This window comes from Tamandua tetradactyla, chromosome 4, assembly GCF_023851605.1.
Source record: "Tamandua tetradactyla isolate mTamTet1 chromosome 4, mTamTet1.pri, whole genome shotgun sequence".
Taxonomy (NCBI): domain Eukaryota; kingdom Metazoa; phylum Chordata; class Mammalia; order Pilosa; family Myrmecophagidae; genus Tamandua; species Tamandua tetradactyla.
This window is the reverse complement of record NC_135330.1, coordinates 30,074,894-30,091,062: the sequence shown is the minus strand read 5'-3', so window position 1 is coordinate 30,091,062 and position 16,169 is coordinate 30,074,894. Positions and strand designations below refer to the sequence as shown.

Below are 16,169 nucleotides of genomic sequence, written 5' to 3'. Positions count from 1 at the left end.
ACTACCACTGAATTGTATATTGAAAGTAGTTAAAAGGTGAAATTTTTGGTTGTATGTATGTTTACCATAGGACTGTATAACATAAACAGTGAACCCTAATGTAGACTATGGACTATAATTAATGACATAATTATGACAGTAATGTTTCATCAAATGTGACAAAAGTACCACAGTAATTGAAAGTGTTAATAAATAGGGAAAACTGTGTAAGAGAGGTATATGGGAACTCTGTACTTTGTGCGTGATTTTTTTGTAAACTTACAACTAATCTGAAAATACAAACACTAATGACAATCTTGTAAGTTTCCACAGAGTTAAAAAACAGATCATATTAAGTGATTAGGAATCAAAATACCATTGGAATTCTCAGCAGCCACTCTGGAAATTAATGGCCTGGTGTTCTAGTCTGCTAAAGCTGCCAGAATGCAACACACCAGAGATGGATTGGCTTTTTTTTTTTTTTTTTTTTAACATGGGCAAGCATGAACCCAGGTCTCCAGCATGGCAGGCGAGAACTCTGCCTGCTGAGCCACAGTGGCCCGTCCAGATTGGCTTTTAATAAAAGGGAATTTATTTAGTTAAAAACATATAGTTCTTCAGAGTAAAGGCAGTTAACTTTCAACTGAGGTTCTTTCTTACACGGGAAAGTACAGGGCGATCTCTGCTGGCCTTCTCTCCAGTCCTCTGGGTTCCAGCAACTTTCCTCAGGGTGATTCCTTTCTGCATCTCCAAAAGCCTGGGCTGAGCTGCAAGTGCCGACATGAGGTATGCTGAGCTGCTTGGGCTGTAACTACGCTGAACTCTCTCATATAAGCATCCAGCCAGTTAAATCAGACATCATTCATTGCATCAGTACACCTCCTAGCGGACTACAGATATAATCAGTGACAGATGAGGTTCACATGCTGTTGGCTCATGTCCACAGCAACAGAACTAGGCACCTTCACCTAGCCAAGTTGACACCTGAACCTAACTACCACACCTGGTTCAAAGTTTTCAAAATTCCAAGGGAAAATAATTCTCAGCCTAAATTTATGTGTCCATCAAATGTATCCAGAGGTTTGAAAATAACTAAAGCATTTTAAATATAAAGGATTAAGAAAAATCTCATCACCTCTTTCTTAAGGAGCATATGTACATAAAAATGAAAAAACAAACTAGGAAAAACAACATTGAGTACAGGAAATAGACAATAACGTGCAAAACCAAGAAGGAAATTTCCAGAATGACGATGAAGGCAGATGCTAAGATAGCAGTTCTTTAGCAGGTCTACAAAGTACCCAGCTGTCCAGATTGGAGCATATCAGGTTTATGAGCTTTGGCCTAGAATATGAAATTGAGGAACTGATTTAAAACATTGAGAGGATTTTTAGCAAGTTGGACAAGCTTGTGATTGAATTGTTGAGTAGTACTTGGAAAATTAAGCCAATGAAAAATAATTATTAACTCCAAAGAAAACAGTATATAGAAAAGAAAAAATAATCATAGCATACTGCATGACTTAAAATCATAGTAAAGTAAAACCACTGTATATTGTTTATAGAAAATTATGTTAAAGCTGTTATAAAGATGAGTGATAGGAAGTATTTGTGTATACACATGATTTTGTGCGTGTGCATAGATGGACTAATCAACCTGAATCCTAATCTTCCATTGTAGTAAATCAAGAGATAATACATGATGTCATGCAGAAACAATATATGTATGTTATGTGCAAATGCCACAAGAATCAGAAAGTAGATGAAAGAATTTTGGCGTGGGTGGGAGAGTGAGAAAAGGTATGGAGAATAATAGGAATCTGCTTCAAGTCACATAGAACTGAAGTAATATCAAAGTAATTAATATCTGTGATAAAAATAAATGAAGTTGATGCAAAGGCTATATAGGTGATTATATGGCCATGTAAGGAAGATGTTTATAGACATGGTAGGCCTTTTTGAGGAGGTTACCTTGAAGTAGTATGTTCGTCTTAAAGAAAGCATGTTTTCCGCAGTTTGATTATGATGTGTCTACGTAACATTTCTCATTATCCTACTTGGTTTCACAGAACAGGACAATTTTATCTTTGAACATTCTGAACCATTATTTCTGCTTTGACTCTTTTTCATTTCCTTCTAGTATTCCATTGATATGTTGTTAATGTTTCATATTTATGATGCTCTGTTCTTATTTTTTTCTTTCTGTACATCAGTTTAAATAATTTACATTGTATTGCCTTTCATTTTGTAATCACTTTCCTCTGTTGTGTCCCCAGTCTGTTCTTATCCTCATCCAGTGAATTTTTTTCATTTCGGACTTGTATCTTTCATTTCTATGACTTACATTTTATTTCATTTTCAATTTCAATTTCAATTCCTGTGTAATTCTCCATCTTTTCACTTGTTTTGTACTTTCACTTACTTTACATATTTACAGTAATATTTAAAAGTCCCTGTTTGATGAATTTAGTATCTGGTTTTCTGTGAATTTCTTCTTTTACTTGTTCTTCTGTTGATTTTTCTGCTTCTTTGCAGAAAATACCATACGTTGTGTATTCAGTAGTGGTATAGAAAAAGAAGTAGCTAATATTTTCTCCTGAAAGGTTTTGTCGGAGAGCTTGGTTGAGACTATCTCTTTGGTTTAACAGGAATGTAGCTGAGTTGGGGCTCAGCTGTTGCTTGAGTTAATTTAATGAGATTAATGAATAATACATAGTTTGTAGTTTATCTCTTTTGTTGTTGTTACAACAAAAAGTGGGAACAACTTTTTATATTTTAATCTGAAGGGAATTGGTTGCTAATTTTTAAAAAATCTTTAATGTTTTGTACTCTTAAAATGTTGTCACTATGATAATCAGTTTTTTTTTTCAAGTTTCTAGTCACTCATTCTATGAACTGTCATATGGTGACTTTTCATAGCTAATCTTATGCTTTGAACTACATGTATTCTGAAATTGTTTCAGTAATTCTTTTTATGTTCTTTAAACCAAATTTGTTAAATACGAGTTCCTATCTCTATAGACCAACCTATCTAGTACAGGAAGAGATGTATACATTTTCTAGTAGCATTGTGGTTTATTCAATTTTGCAGTTAGTTTTTAATTGCATATCTGTTCAATGTAAAGAGTTGGGAACTACTTGATTTGCAAAAGGATTTTCTATCTAGTCTACAGAGTCATTCAGGACTTTTTTTTTTGGTATGCTGTATGGTCATATGGGGGTCATATTTCATTCTTTTTCCACATGAATATCCTCTTATTGCAGCACCATTTGTTGAATCTTTGTTGTTGTTATTGTTTTGTTTATTTGCTTGTTTGTTTGGGAAGTACGTGGGCCAGGAATTCAACCCAGGTCTCCCACATGGCAGGCGAGAATTCTACCACTGATCTACCCTTGCACCCCCTTAGAGTCATTCTTTTTTTTTTTTTGACCACTTAAATCTTATATTATTTCCAAGAAAAAGAGAAACACCGATTAACATAGTTTTAAAAGTTTATTTTTAAAATCACAAAAAATTATTTGAAAGCTGCTGAGTTAAAGAATTATTTAACAAGGTGCTTACTCACCTTGGGCTTTTGTGTCATGTCTCAGCCCCAACTGTCATTGCCTTCAGGTCTGACAATACTTACCTACCTGGTAGAAGGATGTCTAGAAAACTGACACACCCCACTTACACAAGTACCCGTGTTCAGCTTCAGTGGCAAGGGTTTAGTTCTTCACTATTTGAATATCTCCGTTTTCTGGGCTGAAAATTTAGTATCCTACTGGGAATTTTCACATAATACCCTGTGTCTTCTATTAAATCGTATTATATTAGGTAGAGGTGGACAGGAACAATTTGTGCCATTAATTAGAGAAAGAAAACACTTAAACTGGGCAAAGGAACCCAGTTTTTCTCTTTGTGCTTAGAAAATCATTTTGGTTGGCATGTTTAGACAGCAAGAGAGGGAATCAAGGAATTGTCTCCAGAGTGCCTTTTTAATTTTAGAATCTCTTGAAGAGATCCCTAGCAAATTGATCTCTTGCTTTTCTATTGCTAGTTTGTTTTCATCCCATAATCTCCCCACAAAGAGCCTAGGAAGTATGAACTCTAGGGAACAAGAAAGAGTGACATATTTTAAGAGAGTTGCCCTAGACATAATGGAGGGGGTGGGTCACAGTGACTCAGCACGCAGAGTTCTTTCCTGCCATGCTGGAGACCTGGGTTCGATTCCCAGTGCCTGCCCATGTTAAAAAAAAAAAAAAGAACATAATGGAGGGAAAAGAAATTTTCCTCAAAAGGTATGTCTGAAAGTGCTAGAGCATTTGTAGTGCTTGCACAGCCCTGGCCACAGTAGCTCTAAAAAGCCATGATTTAATCCCAGCAATATCACAGAAACAAAACAAAACAGAACAATTTGCACATCAGTCTGGAGTCCTTTAGGAGTCTGAAGTTAAGTCCTGTGCTCCTATTCTCCACTATTTCCTCCCACCCTTCCTCCCTCCCTCCCTGTGTGTTTCTGCATTTCATCTCCAACACTTGTAATTTTTCTGTTTTTTAAATAATATCTGTCTTATGGGGTATGAAATGGTATTTCATTGTGATTTTGATTTGCATTATCCATAATGGAAAATGATATTGAACACCTTTTTTATAAACTTATTGGCCATTAGTAAATTTTTTTTTTTGGGAAACATGTCTATTTAGGTCTTTTGCCCATTTTTTATTGGATTGTTTGTCTTTTATGCTGTTGAGTTGTACGATTTCATTGCATATTCTGGATAGTAAACCCTTACGGGATATGAGGCTTCCAAAAATTTGATCAAATTCTATATATAGGTTGTCATTTACTTTCATGATGAGGTCCTTTGATGCACAAAAGTTTTTAATTATGATGAAACCCCATTTATCTATTTTTTCTTTTGTAGCTCATGCTTTTGGTGTAAAGTCTAAGAAACTATTGCAAACATAAGGTTCTGAAGGGTACTTTCCTATTTTTATTTTTTTATGAATCACAGGTGACTTTAACGCATTAGTCTTCTAAACCATCCTTCCCTATGGGTGCTTCCTCCTTGGCCAGGGCCCAAATCTGCAATGCCAGGCTATAAAGGGGCCTCCTGAGCCTGTTTTCTGGGTCTGAGGTCCCCAGTAGCCTGGGGTGTCTTGAGCCATGCACATGCATTTCTGAAATGATTTATTGTTCAGTTTTGAAAGCAGACATGAGTCCTGAAGGCAGAACAGTCCTGGCCTGGAGCCTGCTCACCCATGTAGCATTTCCCAACCTGTGTGGGGATAGGGAGGGCATCAGCACTTCCATGTTAAGTAGCAGGAGATTCCCTGAGTAAAAGGCGTTTCCTTAATTAAGCTGTGCTCAGGCTTCAGCAGCCCAGGGCGGAAGTGTATCCAATCTGGCCCCTCAGGTGGCGGCACTGCCTATCACTTTAGGGAAACTTCCCTGCCCCAGGTTCCCAGGACCTGGCTGCTGGGGCTATTGCAATCTGGGTTGGTCCCTCTGCCAAGCCAGAGACTTCTCCAGTTTGATTTTAAAAAGCAATCCATGACCTGGGCAGTCTGCTGTCCCTCTGAAAGCTCTCTTCTTGCAGCAGCTCCAGCACAAGTTAAGCATGTATTTTGGTTGCCCTTGGGCTTCCACACCATTCACACTTTTAGTGTATTTTCGTTTCAGCGAGGAGTTGAAGGTCTTCTGGGGTTTCCTCAACTGCTTCTTCTGCTTGCTCTTGGACAGGACTTCTGGGCCCCTCCATCCCCCCATCTCCAGGGCCTGCTTGCTGCAGATGCCACTGTCCTTGTCTTCCTCCCTGGACCCTGGGTGGATGTAGGGCTGGCAGACCCAGTGGAAGAATGGCAGTCCATCTGCCTGATCATGTCTTTCTGGCAGCACAGCTTCAGCGGTCTGCTCATGGCACTTACACCCTCCAGGCGCTTCACCTTGGCCAGCTCCTAGCAAAGGTGCTAGTGCACCTGCGGCGGGTGGTGCCACAGCTTGAAAAGATGGGCTCGGACGTTGGAGAGGGAACAGGGGTGCTGCAGCACAATCTCCAGGTGCTCCTTGACCACTTCCCACAAGGCTGGGCTGTGGCAGTCAAACAGGGTGGGGTTATGCAGTTTACCCTCTGCACTTTTGACCTCCTGCACCCCCCACGGCCTGGTTGTACTGCTCCATGTCTCACAGGCACTGGGTGTTCCCTTTGGAAAACATGGGGATGTTCACTGCCTTCCACATGTACCTGATATGCTCTCAGGTCGCGGGGCCCGACAGGGGTCACTTCTGCTCTTCGGTGAGTCTGTGCACAGCCAGCAGCTGGGAGCTGGCCCTCTCCAACATCTGGGCATATTGCATGGTCTTGTCAATCTCTAGGAAGACGTGGATTTTGCAGGTGACAGAGTCAAAGAGTCTCTCGTGGGTCAGCAGGATCATTCTCTGGAGCAGATCCCACTCTTCTGCAGGAAGGCGCCACGGTGACCTCTCTTGACTATCATCTGTAGGCAACCAAATTCAGGTCGATAGCATCAGAGTGGTCCTGGGCTAGCAGAGCTGCCTGGACCTAGAGTCATTCAGTTTTTAAATGGCAGTATTTTATATTGCCTTCTTTTGTTGTCCCAAAGATTTTTATGTGCCAGGGCAATTTGCAGTGAATAAAGGTAAGCTTCTAGGGGGTAAAGGATATGCTTCTTTGCCTCACCCTGCCCCCCTACATGCCCCCTATAAAGAATGAGTAGAGAAATATGAAAGAAGCTTGAATTGAGAACTGGAGTGATGCTGGTAAGAAAATCAGTTTTAGAAAGGAGAAATGTGGAAGGTTGAAGATTTGGGAATTAATTCCTTTAAAATATCTGTGCCCATATATATTTTGGAAGATAGATGTACATGCATTGTGAACTTTATCTGTGCCCCATTTTGAAGGCTCTTGTAGTCAGTCATACTGCAGAAGTGGATATCTTTTAGTGATTTTGATAATAAATTTTAAGGAAAATAATATACTGATATAGAGAAAAAGTATTACTTATAAAATAGTAATGTTTAGGTAAGATATGGCAAATGACTGTTATTTGTGAATTGCTACCTGGTCTCTTTTTGGTATGCTTGGGGCAGGGGGAGCACACTCACACGGAAATCATTCTTTTTCATTGTGAGTGTCCTGTTATTGTAGCACCATTTGTTGAATTTTTTTTGTTTGTTCTTTTGAAGTGCATGGGCTGGAAATCGAACCTAGGGCTCCCTCATGGTAGGTGAAAACTCTACCACTGTGAACTACCCTTGTATCTCCTGGCTGCTTATTTTATAGACAGAGAATTTCAAGTCCATTTGGGAAAAACACTCATGCCAAATTATATAAGGATTTTAGATTAGAATCTTAGAACTCCTAACTTCCTGTCAGCTTACTTGGAAAGTTTCTTTTCTTCGCTCTCCTTTCCATTTTTTTCTCTTTATTCCTGTTTCCTTTCCTATCCTTTCCGTTCTTTTCCCTAACCTTTAAAATAAAATTAAAGTTATAAAAACTTGGGTGTTATACAAAAACAGTATTGCAGAGTCCATAACAGAGATTACCAGTCTTCAGTCCCATTAAACCCTATCCCTTATACCAACTTCCTACAGGTAATGTTTTCAGTTATTTTATTTACTTTATTTCTAAAACACATATCTATACTGTTCTACTGTAAAAATCTTATGCAAAGATAAATTTCTTCCCTCAAAATGCCAGTTATTCTTTTAAGAAACTACTATAGTGTTAACTGTATTTGGAAAGCAGACTCATGATAATTAAACTCATAAGGGCCAAGTTATTCATTAAAACTTTACTATATAAAGTTCAGAAATACTAGATGTCTATAAAGGTCTTAACAATGTATTTTCTCTCAGCCAGAAAGCTGCCAAATTATTAATGTCCTCTAAAACCACAGAATTGGAACAAGAAGAATTGATTATATGATTCATGTGTTTGATTGTATTAGGCTCTGATCAGGCAAATTGCCTCCATTTCCATAATAGGGATACTTATTTCTGATTTTTAGCATTTAAAAAAATGTAATTGCAGAGGATAGGAAAATAAAGGAAAACTGTTTTATAAAAATTTGATGTATATTCCATTTCAAATGGCAGACGTTTTGAGACAATTTTTTGAGACAATTTATTGTGAACCAGATGGGACAAATGTGACAAAAATTTGCTATCTTGTGACAAAAATTTGCTATCTTGTAAAAAGCTCTGGAAGTAGAGACTAAAATTCTGAAACTGTCTCTTTACTCTGTGACTTTTTCTTAGCCTTAGTTTCCTCATCTGAAAATGAGAGAATTCAGCTAAATGATCATGTCTTTTTTTGTAGCTTTGACAAGTCTAAGAAGATGTTTGGATAATGAATTTCTTGGACTTCTGTCTTTAGTAGTGGGTTAAGTGACTTAAGGAAATTACTTTCCTGTCTAAATTTGAGACTGCTTTAACAAGACATTATATGGCTAGACATTATTTTCATATAATTAACCATGTTCTTCCCATCTTAAAACATTTTTCTTTTACTCCTCCACTATCTCTTCTATAATATTCCATATTTACATTTAAATTTATAGTTTTGCCATTTATCTTTATTCCTGAAGTCATTCCTTTATAGAGGATTAAACTGCAGAAGGCATTGTGTGCTGCATGCCTAGTGTTGGTCCCGTTTTTCTCTTTGACCTTGAGACTGAGAGGGCTTTAACCCAAACTTTGTGCAGATTGATTGCATTCTTGCCCTGTATTCATGATTTAGTTGATAAACTGATAGGTATTTCAAGCTTCCTTTGCAAATGAATTTTGTTATTGATTAGTAGTCTCTGCAGTGTATTTATGTATAAAAATGTGATCTTTTTCTCTCTACCCAAATAATCTGTAGATAATGATCCATAATCAGTGGAAAGAAATCCCAGAAAGATGTAGCGGTCCTAGGATTGTCATTACTGTTGGGACACAGAGCCCTTGTGAAATTGTTCTTTGTCATAATTTAACTCACTTCTTAAGAATATGTCCATAAATGCCAGCTAGTTATACAAGAAAAAAATTCACTTTTTAGCTCCATGAGATGGTATTTTACAAATTCATTCGATTGTAAAACATGTAATTCAGTTGAGTTTATGAAGAGTATTCTCTTGTAATTGTCAATTAGTATTTGTTCTTACCTGTCCTTATTTGTCTTTTAAATTTAAAATTTAATTATCAATTTTACCTTGTCCTTTAAAATGCAAAGATTTTTCTCCTCACCTCCCCTGCCCCCCAGGGATGGACTCTGCATGTGGGTTTGGCCATAGTTTTTTATAGTTTGTATATATTAGTGATTCTTAAATTTTAACTGGTTTGTTCTTATCATCTTGAACATTTGTTAAACGTATATATTCCTGAATCCTGTCCTATATCAACAAAATTAGACTTTCTAAAGTTTGGACCCAGTTCCTATTTTAATGAATGCCCCAGATAATTTTGTTGAATTGCCAGATAAATGAGTTACAGTAATCTTCTTTGCTTATTTATATTTTTTGTTTGTTTTGGTAATGCTACACTAGGCTTTTTTATTCACTCTTTCAAATATATGAGAAAACAACAGAAATACATTTATCTATAAATATCTCATTTTAATTAATTTTTAGCTTTTAATATATATTTTTATTTATATTTATCAAATTTACTTCTAGCTTCTTGGTTCCTCTTGGGAACTTTAACAATAAAATATAAATACTTGTATTATTTGTATTTTTGTATCTTAACATCTGGAAAATGTTAAGATTTACAATTATCGTATACTAGCTTTATCTTACTTTCAGTTTGAGTTACTTATGACCCCTTCCCTCCGCCATCAATTTGATTATATTAAAAATTTTTTTTAAACATTTAATTTTGACAGAAATCTTCCTCAGAAATATATTACTTGTCACATCTGTGTAAGTAAATGATCACCAAACATAAGAATTTTCCCTTCTGAAACTTACAGATTTCTCCTTGTTTGTTATGCTTACCCCTGCAAGTGTAGTTCCTATGGAGAGAGTGATTTTAGTATCTAGAAATTGTGCTGGTTCTGCTATGATTTCTGTTTTGATATTTTATTAGTTTGGTTGGAACAGAGAAGACTGGAGAGTCGATAAGAGACTCTCCTTTTCCCATACATTGGCTTTTCAGCATGGTAGATGAGAAATGTAATTCAGAACACTTGTTTCTTAAAATTAGTTCATTTTTGGGGAAAATGACTTTCTTTTATAAATGCCAATTAACAAATGGGGAAACAATAAATAGAAGTAATAGGCTAGCATAAATGGATATATAAAGTTGCTTCATAGTGGTCCTAAGATTTTAAGGAAAACTTTCAACTCATATTTTTAAAAGAGCAATTATAATTTTCTGTTGTAGGAATCACATGCAGCCCAACTACAGATCCTTACGGAATTCCTCAAAGTTGCAAGAAGAAATAAGAGAGAGGTATATTATTTTGTGTGTTTTACATAATGTTTCTCTTATTGTTGGCTATTCCCATTTTGTGAAAGCATTCAGGCTGAAGATATTATTTAAACTTTTCAAATGCATTTGAATTTTCAGGAAATCTTCTTAAGCTTCATTATTTTAACTTCTCTTACCTTTAAGATTTGATATTTTAAAAATCCTATTTTGGAGATATAAAAAATTTTTCAGTAAAGTTGAATACAGTGACTTAACTTTAAAGCTTTAAAGAACAGAAAGCAGAATTATCAGATGACAACCTTCTATCTACCATGAAAATAAAGCTATGGAGAGTTTAGATAACAAAGCCTTAAGTAGAGTGGGTGGCATTTTTTCTATGTGAGAAAATGAATGTGGAGGCAAAAACAAATAAAAATATAACTACCTATTTAGAATTTGGAAGGTCTAAGTCATACAAGAAAGCTGAAAAGTTATTTAAAAAATTATAGCCAAAATATTACTTAAACTTTATAAAATTTGTCAAATATTTTCGTATATTACAAAATACAGGAAAATCAAATTGGCAAAATCCTGTACTTTAGTTAGTATCCTAAATTAATTTACTTTCAAAGCTTTAAATTTCTAACTGTCTCAAATATCTGATATTTTGAGTTGTCTAATTAGAGTACTTTTTACCTCATTGAAAAATGTATAACTGTACTGTTTGCTAAGTTCTGGACTATCTTCCTTCTTTTTGCAGATTAAAAAATAAGACATTTTTATTTTGATTCAGAATACTAGGTATGCATTGCTAGGACTTTATATGATCTCAATGTGGTATTTCCCCTTCTTTTGATGATTATGTCCTATTTTAATTTTTTCTCTGACTTGGGACAGATTATACTTTTTTGGATTATGCTGCTGTTGATATCTAAATATTGCATGATTTATGACTATAATTTTCTTATTCTTAACTTTTACTTACTTAACAGTTGTGATTTTAATGTTTATTAACAAGAGTATTATTATCTTCAGTATAAGTTTAAGAGTTCTTTGTGTTTTGAATTTTTTTTTTTGGTGGAGGAGGAAGAGTTGTCTGTCTAAAGGTCTTGTCATACGTTCGTTCTTTCTTTTTTTTTCTTGTTTAACTTTTGTTTAACTTTTTTTATTGAGTAGTATAACATACATACAAAGCAAAGAAAAAAACAATAGTTTTTAAAGCACTCTTCAACAAGTGGTTACAGGACAGATCCCAGAGTTTGTCATAGGCTACCATACTATCCTCTCATATTTTCCTTTTAGCTGCTCCAGAATATGAGGCTAGAGGGCTTACATACTTTTTTATCATCACAATCAACCTTTTTTCTTTCTTTTTTTCTGAACAATAGCATATATACAAAAATGCTATAAATTTCAAAGCACAGCACCACAATTAGTTGTAGATCATATTTCAGACTTTGACATGGGTTATGATTTCACGATTTTAGGTTTTTAATTCTAGCTACTCTAAAATATTGGAGACTAAAAGAGGTATCAATTTAATGATTTAGCATTCATATTCATTTGTTAGGTCCTGTCTTCTATGTATAATTCCACCATCACGTCTGATCTTTCCATACCTCTCTCTGGGGTTGTTTGAGCTATGCCAATTCTAACTTTTTCACATTGAAAGGGTCTGTCACTAATATAGGGTAGGGAGATGAAACTATCTGATATTCTAGAGAAGCTGGCCAGGTTTCAGGACTTATCTGGACCAGGGACCCGTCTGGAGGTTGTAGGTTTCTGGCAAGTCACTCTAGTGGCTGGAACCCTTGTGGAATCTTATATATTGCCCTAGGTGTTCTTTAGGATTGGCTGGAATTGTCCTAGTTGGGGGTTGGCAGGTTATGATAGGTAGCAAGGTCTACTTGAAGCTTGCGTAAGAGCAACCTCCAGAGTAGCCTCTTAACTCTATTTGAACTCTCTCTGCCACTAATCCTTTATCAATTACACTTCTTTTCCCCCTTTTGGCCAGGATGTAATTGTTGATCCCATGGTACCAGATCTGGATTCATCCCTGGGAGTCATCTCCCATGTCGCCAGGGAGACTTTCATCCCTGGATGTCATGTTCCATGTTCCAGTAGGGAGGGTAATGATTTCACTTGTAGAGTTGGGTTTAGAGAGACTGAGGCCACATCTGAGCAACAACAGAGGTCCTAGAAGTAACTTTTAGACATGCCTATAGGTAGTCTAAGCAGCTCTGCTACTTACATAAGCTTCACAAGAGTAAGCCTTATGATTGAGGGCCTGGCCTATTGATTTGGGTATCCCTAAAGTTTGACACAGTTTCAGGGGATTCCCTGATGGTAAGGTTTAATAGTTCCATATTCTTTCTCCCCTCCCTCAGGGGACTTTGCCAATACTTTTTGGTTATCTGCTTAATATACTCTAGGATGTTTCCAGGCAATGCAATAACCTATACAGGATTAAAGTATCTCTTTCTTATTCTGTGCTTCCTGTGTTTCAGTTGTTCAAATGAGCTATACAGACAAGTTGAATTAGATTATGCACTACAGAAAATTTCAGTTCCAGATCAAATAAAACCTTTCTTCCATTGGTCTTAAAGAGTATGTGTGATTCTAAAATATAGAACCCTATGTTCTAAATTACTTTAACCCCAACCTGTTCGGCTTCATTCTTATCTCTGTGTATCAGATTATATATATAAAACAGCCTCTCAAAATCCAGAAATAATGATCACCACTCCAGACTTAACATGTCTACTCTAAATGCTTACAATCTAGGCCACTGTTTTCTTTTCTTTCTTTTTTTTTTCTTGCACGGGCAGGCACTGGGAATCGAACCTGTGTCTCTGTCATGGTAGGCAAGAACCCTGCCTGCTAAGCCTCCATGGTCCGCCCACTCCTGTTTTCTTATAAACATTTTCTAAAGGTGACCATACCATTGTTGTTTTTTTGTTTCTGTCTTATTTTGTCTCACCAAATGTCCCACATGTTCATTCACATCGTTGCATGCCTCACAACATTGTTCCTTTTTATATCAACACAACTTTTGTTCATAAGTATACAACATCATTCGCCAATCTGCTTCTCTGTCAGTGCATCCTTCAGCCACCTGCTTTCATCAGGCATCATATAGAGGCCCCAAAGTCCGCAGTCCATCAACATTTTCAATTTTAGATAATTTCATTGTTCCCAAGAGACAGAAAACCAGTAAATACACCCTCACCAAACAGGAAATCTGAAACCTCCTCTTAACTCTTATCCCTCACCTCATTATTTACCTCTGCTGTTACTGTGGTAGTGCTGATGGTTTCCTTTTGAATGTAGCTCATAGCATGCTATAGCAGTTTTCCATCTGTACTCTGGACTTAAACACTCTTAATACAAGAACCATATCTTTGAAGTAATTCTTACGAGAACTCATTCATATTTCTAGTGTGGGATTAGAAGTCTGTGGGACACGTAGGTCTATACAACCCCTTTCAATCTTGTTCATCTTCAATATGGTAATATAACTTCTAGACCCACTAGAAAATCACCTTTCCTTTTATCTGTTCCCTTACATTGGAGTTCAACCTCATTAGGTAACGTTCACCCATCTCTAGCTTCTATGTATCTCTGCGTCCCCTATCTTCTGTATTATAAGCCTCTGATTATACCTTTATGCTGGTCATAAAAGTGGACTCATATAGTATCTATCCTTTTGTGTCCGACTAACTTCACTCAGCATTATGTCCTCAGGGCTCATCCATCTTGTCTTGTGCTTCAGGATGTCATTTTGTCTTACTGCTACATAATATTCCATCGTATGTGTGTACCACATTTTGTTGATCCACCTTATTTCTTTTTCTTTAAATATTTTTATTGACAAATCATCACACACATACAATCCATACATGGTGTACAATCAGTTGCTGAGAGTATCATCACATAGTTGTATTTCATCACCAGGATAATTTTTAGGCTATTTGCATCACTCCAGAGAAATGAATAGAAAGAAAAAAGAAAAAACTCACACATCCTATATCCTCACCCCTCCCCATAATTGACCACTAGTGTTACAGTCTACCCAATTTGTTTTAATCCTTGTACCCCTTATTATTTATTTAGTTTTTAATCCCTATTTTTTTATTCATCTGTCCATGCCCTGGAAAAAAGGAGCATCAGACACAAGCTTCTCACAATCACACAGTCACGTTGTAGAAGTTATGTCGTTATACAGCTGTCTTCAAGAATGAAGGCTACTTGAACCCAGCTCTACAGTTTCAGATACTTCCCTCCAGCCACTCCAATATATCATAAACTAAAAAGGGATATCTATATAATGCATAAGAATAACCTCCAGAACAACCTCTTGAATCTGTTTGAAGTCTCTCAGCCACTGAAACTGTATTTTGTTTCATTTCTCTCTTACCCCTTTTAATCAAGAAGACTTTCTCAATCCCATGATGCCAGGTCCCAGCTCATCCCTGGAATTCTGTCCCATGCTGCCAGGAAGATTTATACCCCTGGTTTATGGAGTCATGTCCCATGTAGGGAAGAGGCCATGAGTTCACCTATCAAGTTGGCTTGGAAAGAATGGCCACATCTGGGCAACAAAAGCTGTTCCCCGGGAGTGACTCTTAGGCATAACTTTAAGTTGACCTAGTTTATCCCTTACAGGCATAAGTTTCATAGGGGGTGAACCCCAAGATCAAGGGCTCAGCCTAGGTTTCCACACTACTTGTGAGAATATCAAAAATTCCCCAGTTGCGGAAGTTGAATATTCCCTCCTTTCTCCCCGTCACCCAAGGGAACTTTGCAAGTAGTTCTTTATTCACTTTCCAGATTACTCTGGGATATATCAGGACATCACACTAACCTGGCCAAACCAAAAAGATCTCACATCCTATTCAAGATTCCATGTAATTATGGTGTTCAACTAAATTGACCATACAAGTTAATTAGGTAATGCGCTACCCAAAATATAAATTTTGGGCCAACTAGGCATCTCTCCCTTTGGTCTCACATAGGAGTTGAAGTTTTAAAACATGAGTGATATCATCCTTTATCCTGTATTCTGGTCTATCCCAGTTGTACCCAGATCAGCTTCATATTTCTAGTTGAAGTCCAATCACTTTTTCATTTTTTAAAATAGTTCTTGTATGGGGTAGTGCTGACTTTCATTGCTTCAGAGCTCTAATTCTGAGTCTCAGGTGTCACATAAGTATCCAAAGATTCTGGAAACGACCAAGTTATATACAAACATTGCAGTGTCCCAGAATTTAGCAATAACAGTTACAACTCCTGAACATATGTGACTCTTATAAGAGCTTACAATCTAGGACCCTTTACAGTAGGCCCTGTTCTAGTCTGTTAGCTACTGGAATGCAATATACCAGAAACAGAATGGCTTTTAAAAAGGGGAATTTAATAAGTTGCTAGTTTACAGTTCTAAGACTGAGAAAATGTCCCAATTAAAACAAGTCTATAAAAATGTCCAATCAAAGGCATTGAGGGAAAGATACCTTGGTTCAAGAAGGCCAGTGAAGTTCAGGGTTTCTCTCTCAAGTAGAAGGGCACTTAGTGAACACAGAGTTTCTCTCTCATCTAGAAGAGCACGTGGCAGACATGGCATCATCTGCTAGCTTCCTTTCCTGGCTTCCTGTTTCATGAAGCTCCCCAGGATGCATTTTCCTTCTTCATCTCCATAGGTCGCTGGCTGATGGACTCTGCTTCTCATGGCTATGTTATTCTGCTCTGCTCTCTCTGAATCGCTCCCATTCTCCAAAATGTTTCCTCTTTTATAGGA

General features: G+C 36.8%; 1 protein-coding gene and 1 pseudogene across 7 annotated transcripts in view; one reads left to right on the top strand and one right to left on the bottom strand.

The window, feature by feature from the left end:
• COP1 (COP1 E3 ubiquitin ligase) overlaps positions 1-16,169 on the top strand; it is a 277,716-nt gene that overhangs the window by 53,513 nt on the left and 208,034 nt on the right. For 6 of the 7 annotated variants that reach the window (XM_077157085.1, XM_077157080.1, XM_077157082.1 and 3 more), the window contains exon 6: positions 10,349-10,417. The exons of the other annotated variant lie outside the window; for it this stretch is intronic. In XM_077157085.1, coding sequence (XP_077013200.1) covers positions 10,349-10,417 — 69 coding nt within the window. The remainder of the gene's footprint in view (positions 1-10,348; positions 10,418-16,169) is intronic. 7 annotated transcript variants of the gene reach the window in all.
• Positions 5,375-7,108, bottom strand: LOC143678992 (tRNA-dihydrouridine(16/17) synthase [NAD(P)(+)]-like pseudogene; annotated as a pseudogene).